An 11,186-nucleotide genomic window follows, 5' to 3' on the forward strand; every position below is an offset into this window, starting at 1 on the left:
TGGAGGATTCTCTGCTCCTTGAAGCCTTTAAACCATGATTTGAGGACTTCAATAGCTCAGACATAGGTGGGAGGTTTTTCGCAGGAGTGGGTGGGTGAGATTCTGTGGCCTGTGTTGTGCTGGAGGTCAGACTAGATGATCATAATGGTCCCTTCTGACCTTAGTATCTATGAATCTATTTATATTCTTGTGGTGCTTAGGAGCCATAGGCAGACCACAACCCCATTGTGCTAGGTGCTGTACAACATGGAACAATCCTTAACAGACATGGGGTTCCCTTCCTTAAGATTTAGTGGTCTTATCTCAGATGGTTACAGACAGAATGATACACAACACACCAAAGCACCACTGAATTAGCTAAAGGCATTAACTTAAAACATGATAGTTACAGGCAATCACTGTCTTTTCCAGGGCACTAAGTGGGCTGTACCAGTTGATTGACCAATTATAACCTCTCTCTAACTGAATCCACACAGTCTACTCATCTTGGTCGCTACAAAGGTTCCTTCCTTTAAGGAAATGAAAATTATTTAAATTAAAACAGTCAAAGTAGTTCAAATCAGGTCATATGGCAACACTTGTGTTGGGACCAAAATATTTTTCTCCACCACTCCTCTGTTTGTGATACCCTATTTACACACACAAGACAAATGCAGCTTCGGTGGTATTATGGCCCCTAACTAAAGGTACATGTTTGTAGCCTAAGACCAGCAGATACATTACAAAATTGGCCAGAGACCAGCTCTGGAGACTTATTTTTACCAAAATTCAATCATTACAGATACAATTCCTGTGTGTGATAGAAAGGGGCCAACAGATGTCAAAAGTTTGCACTACTGAATGCTTTTGTTTGGTAAGATTTGTTTTGCACCAAATCATAGTTACTTAATGATTTAATATAGCTTGTCTGTCAGCTTCAGAACTGTTAAAAGCAATGAGGTAACACATACCATGAAATACTATTCTCCTCCTTAAAAAGTCAATCAATCATTTCAATACAGTTCTAGGCAATCTTAAATTCAGGGGGTGATCTTAGAAACTGATGAGTACCTGTAACTTCCATTACCTTCAAATTGCAAATGTTCAGCACCTGGCTACTAAAGAGGCCTACAAAAATAGGTTTCATTCAGCTAATGCGTTTTTTAAATTAACTGCCCCTCCAATTTATACCAAGGCATATTACATGCATTTCTGCTGTCTTTAAATTATTCTTACTAAACTTACTACAGAACTATTCCTTCACTTAGATTTTTTTCTTAAGTAATGTAAGCAACTTTGTGTATTTTTACAATAGACCAGTTCTATGAGAACTTTCATACAACTTACAGAAAGAGGGCTTCATTATGGAAATAATGAACTGGTGACAGTTAGGCCTCTTGCAGGACAAGTGTCTACATAATCACATGCCATTGTGGGAATATATGTCCATCATTTTGCTTAAATGATTGGTTTTCTGTCAGATGCTAAAATCATGTAGTATTACTTCATGTTAGGCAATCCAACATCAGGTGTTTGAACAGATAGTCAATTTCATTATTACTGTTCTATTTTAGACATCTATAAAAACACTTGCAAAAACATGGGGGTGAAAAAACGAGTACTGCAGTTTTGCAAAAAACTTTTATTAAAGCTAGTTTTCAAAAATATCTTTAATAAAACCACAAATATTTGAAAAACTCTTGCCCTGCTTATCAGAAGTGCAAAGACCATAAGAAGAGCAACAGGGTATTACAGAAGATACTGGTAAGCATGAACAGAACTAGAAAATAAGATATTCAGGTAACAGGCCACACAGACCAACATTTTAAAGACAATCCTGTTAAGTTACATTGTTTTGCCACCAGCAATCTCACCATATGGGTTTTGATGTGCTTCCACAATTCAAATTTTGAAAGACATAGATCCAAATAGTAAATTTACAACCCTTATCTGGGGCACAATGGTAATCCAATAACCTATTTAATACTAACTAAAATTTAGGAGAAGAAGATTTAAAATAGTGTCACCAAAAAGTTCGTTTTCATCTCACTTGCTATCATATCTTCCCAGCCACAATGCACCGATGCGCATGTGCTCTACACTGGAAGTCAGGAAGGTTGCAGAGATTCACTGGAACTTAGGTGTTCATTTGTGGATTGACAAAGGCTAGAAAGTCAATAGATAATTATTTCTTTGCCTTCTTGGGTGCTGTTTTCTTTCTTCCTTTTTTGGAATTGTTTCCATACTTTGCTTCCATCTGAGCCAGAAAGTCATCTATTTCTTTTTTTCTATCTTTATTTCTGCTCTATAAAATGAATGAGAAATCTATTTACCAAAAAGTCATTGTGAGATCCAACTTCATTAGAATACTCTGTATAGTTAAATAAGATGTTGAGAATATGGAAGATGTATTACTATTATGTAAAAAGAACAGGAGTACTTGTGGCACCTTAGAGATTAACAAATTTATTAGACCATAAGCTTTCGTGGGCTACAGCCCACTTCATCGGATTCACAGAATGGAACATATAGTAAGATATATATATACACACATACAGATAAGCTGGAAGTTACCATACAAACTGTGAGAGGCTAATTAGTTAAGATGAGCTATTATCAGCAGGAGAAAAAAACTTTTGTAGTGATGATCAAGATGTCCCATTTAGACAGTTGACAAGAAGGTGTGAGGATACTTAAGGAAATAGATTCAATATGTGTAATGATTAGTAATGTAATTAGTCTCTAAGGTGCCACAAGTACTCTTGTTCTTTTTGCGGATACAGACTAATATGGCTGCTACTCTGAAACCTATAATTATGTAAAAATCTGTGGTCCACCTTAATTTAATATCTAAAAATAAATGTTAAGCAAGGCTACAAAAGGGCAACAAAAATATTTACTGATTGACAATAAGCGCGGGTTCCTAGAAGGAGGTAACAGACCAGAACTATATTCTGGAAAGGAAAAATGATCTAGGGATCTAATTTGTTTATACAAATACAGCATAAGAGATTCTCTTGCCATTAACTAAAATAGGTACAATTCAAAAATATAACGTAAACAGCAGCACATTTCCTCCTCCACCCCTACAAACATATCAGCAAGCATAATTCAAATTAGCATCTTCACATCCCCTTCCAAAGCAAACCATCCCTCCCATAGCCACCTCAGTGTTCGCTAAATGCCTATTCAGATGGGCCTTGCTGCATACAGGGAAGATCAGCAGATTCAGGCTATTTCAGATCAAGGCAGGGAGAACAGATGCAGTGAATTCCAAAGTCAAGGGTTCTTCATGCAACACCCTTTGTCAGAAGCGCACTCACATATACAGAGGGAGCTCAAAGTCAAACTCAGGCACCTCCATCAGCCTCAACAGCGACAGTATGGCATGGGGAGTAACGCAATTCCTCAAACAGAAAAATCTCAGGTCAGTTACAGCTTGCTTTTCGAAGGGGCTGAGCATGCAGTTCTCATTGGACTTCAATGGACTAGTGGGTGCTCAGCACTTCTGAGAAGCAGGCCACTGAACTTTATAGGTAAAAATCAATACCTTAAACTCCACCTGGAAAACATTAAGCAGCCACTAAAGCTCTTGGGAGTACAGATATCATGTGTTCACAGCAAGACCCTTCACTTAACTACATTCTTCATAGCTACATTCTTCATAGCTTCAGATTTTAAATAAATTTAAGGTGTAACCTCATGTAGACTGCACTGTAGCTGTCCTACCTACAGGAGACAGAAGCACAGATCATAGCAGCATGGTCCACCTCAGAAAAAAAAAAAAAAAAAGAATGCAAGCTCCTGGCCAGACACAGATAGTAAAAAGCCAACTTGGTTGTAGATGCTCTTTTGTCCTTTAAAAACAGCTGAGAATTTAACTACATCCCTCAAGATATGACCTGTGAGGATGTCTGGCCTTCATTTGTAATTGGAGGAAATTATAAAATCTCTGCTAACTACAAGTTGCATCTTTCAAACTTCATAATCGCTAATATTCTCAGGATTCAAACTTAGCTTTCTTGCCCTTACTCAGAGCCCAAATTTGCCTACTTGACAACATGCTCTGGGATGGACAAGCTACCTATATAAAGGTAGGTGTTATCAGCATAAGAACACTTCGACACATCTCACTAGCGAGTGGCCTCACATGCACATTGAATAAGGGATGACAGACTAGTTCCTTATGGTACCCAACAGGATAGAGACCTCAGGGCAGACTACCACCACATGACCTGTGAAATCTTTCAGGGAGTAAAGAATGAAGCCAATGAAGAACATTCCTGTCTACACCCATCAGGGACTGCAAACACACCAATGGCTCCTTTACTGTAGTATCTATTTAGTATAGCAATTTCTAGGTTCCTAATCTAAACTTTCATGGTTTATTTGGGACCAGAATAAGTATAACTACAGTGAACCAGGTTATCTTAGTGTAAGTGAATTTATTAAATAAAATTTTGCATCATATTCAGCGTTAATCAGAGCCTTCTGAAGACTAAATGAAAGGCATAAAATTCAACACTAGGACTCATTCTAATCTCCAGTAGATTTTTTTTTTCCAATATGCAATAATCTGTAAGCATATTAGCCTATTGGCATTTGGACACCAAAAGGTAACAACTATCTGAAGTCAAAGACATAAAAATGCCTTCTCTACAGAGATCCTCAAATCTTACTTGAATTAGTGCTTTCAAGTCATCTTCCCCATCACCAAGACCGAGTTCCTCCCTGGTCTTTTCTGCCTCTTTAGCTTCTTCTTGAGCCTGAAATAGTAACTAGCTGCTTAGACGAAAACAAACAGCAGGTTATTTGATCAAAGTTTTATTACAACAGTCATTGAATAATTCCTTTTGTGTCTAAATACAAACCAGAGGAGCAAAGTAGCAAAAAACTCTAGTGGAAAAAGATATTTGTTCAAAGTTGTTTGGCCTTAAAGTGTTGTCTGCATTAAACAAATGTCCAATACTGGTTCTGCTATTAGGAAATCCTACCATGTTTTTGCTTCTTCACATCTGAATTTTAACAACTTTTATCATTCAACTATCAATAAAATTGATGCATGAACTGTCTGGTATAAAGAATAAATATATAGTAGGATTCCAGAAGTCAGTTTTTGGCCTAACATTGTCCTGTTAGATTTGGGTCAGTCAAGAGACACTGATCTGCTCCAATTTTTGAACTTTGATAAGCTGTTAGCAAAGTGGGTGTGGTATTCAAACACATGAAATGTAAACAGAAAGTAATATACAAGTGCCTATTATTGCACTGAAACCCTTAGCAGCAAACAGACTGCAATTAAATGACATGATATTTGAAAAACTAAGGCTGTATCTACACTACAGACCTTACAGCGGCACAGCTGCACTGCGCCACTGTAAGGTCACCTGTGTAGCCACTCTACGCTGGTGGGAAAGAGCTCTCCTGCCGGCATAATTAAACCACCCCCCAATGACTGGCAATAATTATGTCAGCAGGAGAACATCTCCTGCCAACACAGTGCTGTCCACACTGGCGCTTTTGTTGATGAAACTTATGTCAATCAGGGGTTGGTTTTTTTCCACACCTCTGAGTGACAAAAGTTTTGCAAACAAAAGTGCTAGTGTAGACAAAGCCTTAGTTACTGTTGAAAAGACAAAATAGAAAGTTTCTAGACTCAGATTCAAATTTTAAGTCCAGCAATTCATGATGGTGTCTCAGTCCTGTCTTTATAAAACTCATCCTATGTTTTTCCAATGGGCAGAGAATTTGTAAGTAAAGTGAGGCACAGTTTACATGGATTTGAAAAGAATACTTCCTGCCAAGTGTAAATATTGAATAATTTTCCCCTTTGACCTCTTGCATGTGCAGCAACATACCCTCCTTTTCCTTGCATTCATTTTTTGCTTAGACTCTTTTACAAAGACTTTGTAGGATGGAACTTCTCCAGAGTCAATGGCTTGCTGTATAATCTTCCTTATTCTTGGCTCATCTGTATAATCAACACACAGCACAGATTCCATAATTTTGTCTATGTCTCCCTTGAAATCTTTATAAGCTGCTTTAACGTCAGCCAGCTCTTCTTCTGAACCTTTGTACTTCTTTTCAAAGTCTTCAATATCTTTTATGGTGATCTGAAATTTTAAAAATTAAGTAAAACATCATGAATTACAAGATTTATTTACCACAGAAGGCAAATTCTCAAAGTCCGATTAGAAAAGAAATTTAGAGACACATTCAAGTTTTCCAGCCCAAAATTTGATGTTAAAATTATTCTAAAAAGGGAAATGAAAGTTATTCGCCAGTAATGGGAGTTCTTTAGGAAGGACTCTACCCAAAGTTACAAAGAATTCACCGTTTACACTAGTTTAAACCTGCAAGTGACCCATGTCCCATGCTGCAAAGGAAGGTGGTCTCTGCCAATCTGACCTGGTGTAAAACTCCTTCCTGACCCCAAATATGGGTTTCAGTTAGACCCTGAGCACGTGGGCAAGATGCACCAGGCAGATACCTGGGAAAGAATTATCTGCAGTAACTCAGAGACCTCCCCATCTAGCATCCCATCTCTGGCCAATGGGTATTTTTGCTACTGGCAGTCGCCAATGGGCCACATGCCACTGTAGGCTGTCCCATCATACCATCCACTCCATAAACTTATCAAACTGAGTCTTGAAGCCAGTTAGATTTTTTGCCCCCACTGCTCCCCTTAAAATCAACTACACATTCAAGTTGAAGAGAACGAATAAAGAGCATCAGCCTCCAGGCTATCTCCAGAAGGAATTTAACTACAACTGACTTTTGCATCACCAGCATCTCATGATAAAAGCCCATTGAAATAACTAGTATTATCAAGGATGCCTGAGAGAAGACTGTGTGTTTGCCCTCTCCTTTGACACCACTGCAGTTTTAGATTGATCAGATTTGGGGCAAAGCACACGGTAAGCTCATTGCAGTAAGCCACTGTTGTCTGAGCCTTGGTGAAGGCAATCTAGTGAGCCTATGTAAAGCCAACGGAAAGTTTTCTGCCCACTATCTTCTTCTAGGTCTCTTCTAGAGCCCTAACCATCACTTTGCTCTTGTTTTACACCTGAAGCATTTTATTGAGGTAGATGAACATATTCCCAAGTGATCAGTGACATGTTTTAATTCAGCTAGAGCAGGGTGGATTTGATTTACATCACTAGTCAGGAAGGCTCGATTTAATCATGGATTTCTACATAAAAGTGCATTCTTGTTGGCTGTTAACCTTAATACATATTCTTCACAACTCAGAGATAGAGGTACACACTACACATTTTTAAAGTGATTTATTTTGAAGACTTTTCAGATTAGTTTTACAGCTATATCAGAAAATGAATGATTGTTTGGTTATTTCATTTATCAAAGGTGATTGAAGCAGATATTTATGAAGTCATTGGGAGGTGAACTATCTCCAATTCAACAGGTTAGTCACTAATATTCAGAGGGTTTTCTTGCCATGCTGTATTAGGAGGAAATCACCACCAGACAGACATTTAAATTGTTTTAACAACAACATTCTGTATTCTGGATTTTTTTCTTCAACTGCAAATATATAATATTTTAACAAAACAAACATATGAATTTTTGAATTTAGTTCTTTTAAATCAGGTTTGTTTTTGTTAAAATTGTTTTGAACTAAAATAGTTAAATATTTATTAAAAAAATTAAATCGACTACGTCAGCCAGGTCAACATGAGAAACTTAAAATATTGGCTTCTGCAGCGAACTCAGTCATCTTCACCTTCATTTTCCTGTTTGTTCATAATCTGGAAAAGAAAAAACAAGCTTTCCTACTTTTTCAGGTCCCAAACGATTTCTCAATTTGGAATGAATTAGTCCAAAGGAAGAAAATATTCTTTCTACACCAGCAGAAGAAGCCACTGCTGTTAAAAGTGAGATTATCACTTCAACGGTCTCTGAATCCAAGTGCTTAAGTGACTTCCACCAGTTCACTGGTGTGACTTTCTTTAAAACATCATCATCAAACATATATTTCTTGAATGGTTCACCCTTAGCTCTGAAGTTTATTATAGTTGGCATTATGGAGGGATGACTGCTGGATGTCCATGTCATAGCCACCTCCTCTTCTTCAGCCGTTAAGGTTTGACCCTGGTACCGAGTATTGAGAATATTTGCAAGAAAGTGAGCTGGAGATAGTGCTTGTCCCATTCTTTTTTTTAATGCTTGTAATTTAACTCTGTCACTGCATATTTCTCTTTTTAAGATCTCACTCAGTTCCTTCCAAATTTCAACAGCATCAGCAATAAAACAGCTATTTCCCTGCATTTTGTTCAAAACTACAGAAATAGGCTTCAGAATACTCAGCATGTCTTCAACATTTCTTTTAAGCCCAATGTTGAGAACTTTGGCTGTAAAATGCCATCTATTTTTTCACTATTTTGTTCACAAACTGTCATCAGATTAGGCCAGTTCTTGATATAGTGCTCAAAACAGTCCACTACTGAGTTCCACCGCACGTCTTGTGGGAGAGTTAGCTTGGTTCCTCCCGCTTTTTTCAGAGCAGCTACTGCAAAGTGGTTGTTACGGAAGTATTCTGCAATTTCAAAAACATTAGCCTTTCTTTCTGGTACACTGAAGTCTTTGGCTAGGAGGTGCATCAAATGAGCACTGCAACCGTATGTTATTAGCTTCGGAATCTCTTCACTCTCTTCTAAATTTCTTCTCATCTTGGATACATTGGCAACAAGGTCTGTGACCAAGCTGCATACTAGACATTTGAATTTTTTTTCAGTTTATTATAGATTTTACTGCTACTTCTTGTAAGTATTCTGCTGTTTGTGCATTTCCTGATGTATCAATTGTTTCTGTAAGGAAGACATTCCCTTCTTCTGTTGTCACACAAGCACATACAACAGGATCATTGTGGACATTGCTCCACCCATCAAGACTCAGGTTAACAATTTCACCCTCTAGACCTGTTGCACACTGCTCGATTTCTCTTTCATACACTTTATCCAGCAATTTGCCTGTGACATCTGCTCTGTTGGGTGGATTGTATCTTGGTCTTAATGACTGCACCATGTTAATGAAGTGTGGGTTCTCAATCATACGGAAAGGAGAGTTTGTTGCATAAACAAACCGGGCAATTTTTTCATCAATTAGCTCTTTTTGTAATCTGCTGGTTTTTATCACAAATTTATCTATGGTTGTTTCTGGACGATGGAGTTTTTTTTTTTTTTTTACTACAGGTGATATACTGCAGCTATGTGACATACATGATGGAACTGAAACAATATCATTGGCAGATAACTGAAACTATAGAAAATGATGGTGATCTTGAAGGTGGATAGTCTTCAGAATCCTGTATGTTGAGGGTGGATTCTCCTAAACAAAATAAGTCAGTCAATGCAGTTATTTATTATTCCCATACTGATCACTTAATATTACTCATTGCATCCACTGACACCAAGCACTACTTTAAAGGTGAAATTGTAAAAGGAAGATCTGCCTATTTCAACTATTTATTTTTTATCACAACTGCATCTAAAATGATAGTACCCTCTCAACTAACAACTATATTTTTTTGCTCTAACATGAGAATTCAAGAATAGCCCAGAAGGAAGACAGGCAGCCCTTAAGAAAGGAGTATGAAATAAAAAAGTTTACCAACCTGAAGATCCTGAATGTTCAGACATGTTCCTTTCATCATCTTCAGCACAGCCTCCTCCTGAGAAGGAACACTTCTCATGATGTTGTTTCATTCAGCAAACCAGGCTTTGCATTTGTTTGTTGCACTGTTTGCATTTTGCACATATGCCTGTCTTACCCACAGGTAGAGGAACGTCATTAAAATATTCCCAAACTGTGTCTCTTTTACGGCCTGCTGCCATTATAGGTTTTCCCTTCTAGTGAGAGAATGGTAGAGCAATAGAATTAGCAACTGCCCAGCGCTTTACAACACTAGAGCAGATATGGTAGATAGCTAGAAAGAAAACAAGTTCCCCTTCACCAGGGCTGCAGCACTTTTCCAGCATGCACCAGCTGCAGAGACCATGATCTAGCAATTCCCGACACATCCTCCCTCCTAGGAGCACTAGATCTGGGACTCCCCCAGTCGCAGTGCTGAGAATTCCCCTGGCTCACTCCGACAGCCCCTACCTTCTTGAAGAGCAGTCTCCAGTATTCCTCCCAGTTGCGGTCCCGGCTCAGTGCGTCTGACTCCTCATCTACAATCCCCTGCTCGTCGTACAGCGCCCGCTGGTCCTGGTCGCTCAGTACCGCGTACACCTTGCCTAGGAGCTGAGGAAACAACCGTCACCCTCCGCAACGAGTCGCTCCAAGCAGCGGCGCGCTCCCCTTCTCGCGGCTCAGTCTCCCCCTCCCCCTCGGCAGCCAACAGAAGCAGCCTTTGCTGCGGGGGATTCAGGACGCCGCCCACAAGCCGCTGCCGCCCCAGGCGCTGCGCCCGCCGAGCTCCGGCTGCGCCGCAGCTCACCTGGAAGCGCCGGGTCGCCTCCTCCTTGCGGTCCGGGGCCGCGCGGTCCGGATGGACCCGCAGCGAGACCCTGTGGTAGCCGCGGCGGATCTCGTCCCCCGCGGCCTCCCGCCTGACGCCCAGCACTTGATAGAGGTCGGCGGCGCCGAACGCCGCCTCGCACTGCTCCAGCAGCCCCATCCCGCCGCCGGCGCCTCCTTCGCAGGCCGAGTTTAGCGCGCGCGCTACGTCTGCGACCCGCGCTGCTTTACGGCCAGGTCCGGAACTGCCGCAAAGACGCGCAGTTGAGGCAGGCAGAGCAACTCAATCCCGCAGCCTTTAGCTGTTGCGGCCACGGCCCCGCCCGCAGGAGGTTTCGCGTTGGAACGGCGGGCTGGCCGCTCGCAGGGACTGGCCGTCCCTGGGACTTCCCCGTAGGAAGCGGGACTGGCCGCTGCCCACGTGTCCCTGCCCTGTGCCTCCTCCCGAGACTCAGCGAGGCGTTGCGGGCCGCAGCACCGGGCCGGTGTGATCCCACATTGGGGCCGCGCTTCCGCTGCCTGACGCACTTTTGTGTCGCGGCTGTTACTGAGCATGCTCGGTCCCATCTGCGGAAGCCAGGCCTCAGACCTAATGACAGCGTCTTCCCCGCTGCTCTGGGACTCTGTCCAGGGGGGAAGTGATGGCGCACCGGGAGGAGCGTAAGCACAGGGTGGGCGCTATAGGCTCACAACACCGCGATAAATTGACAACCACAAGAATTAAAAAAATC

The 11,186-nt window shown here is 40.9% G+C and overlaps 1 protein-coding gene across 13 annotated transcripts in view; it reads right to left on the reverse strand.

The window, feature by feature from the left end:
• Positions 1-10,997, reverse strand: part of DNAJC9 (DnaJ heat shock protein family (Hsp40) member C9) — a 25,059-nt gene extending 14,062 nt beyond the window's left edge. For 6 of the 13 annotated variants that reach the window (XR_012160013.2, XR_012160014.2, XR_012160011.2 and 3 more), the window contains exons 1-6: positions 10,436-10,996; positions 10,099-10,239; positions 9,611-9,667; positions 5,838-6,092; positions 4,659-4,745; positions 2,177-2,284 (exon numbers count right to left, since the gene is read on the reverse strand). Coding sequence is in view for 4 of the 13 variants with exons in the window: in XM_073353665.1 (XP_073209766.1) it covers positions 2,177-2,284; positions 4,659-4,745; positions 5,838-6,092; positions 9,611-9,667; positions 10,099-10,239; positions 10,436-10,615 (828 nt within the window). In the remaining 9 variants the exon portion in view is untranslated. Of the gene's footprint in view, positions 1-1,606; positions 2,285-2,756; positions 3,387-3,529; positions 3,709-4,658; positions 4,762-5,837; positions 6,093-9,610; positions 9,668-10,098; positions 10,240-10,435 lie in introns of those variants that run through there. The other 7 variants (XR_012160016.1, XR_012160015.2, XR_012160018.2 and 4 more) reach the window with 6 other exon arrangements.
• Between the last annotated feature and the right edge of the window lie 189 nt (positions 10,998-11,186).

The sequence above is a fragment of the Lepidochelys kempii genome, chromosome 7 (assembly GCF_965140285.1).
Source record: "Lepidochelys kempii isolate rLepKem1 chromosome 7, rLepKem1.hap1, whole genome shotgun sequence".
Lineage (NCBI taxonomy): Eukaryota > Metazoa > Chordata > Testudines > Cheloniidae > Lepidochelys > Lepidochelys kempii.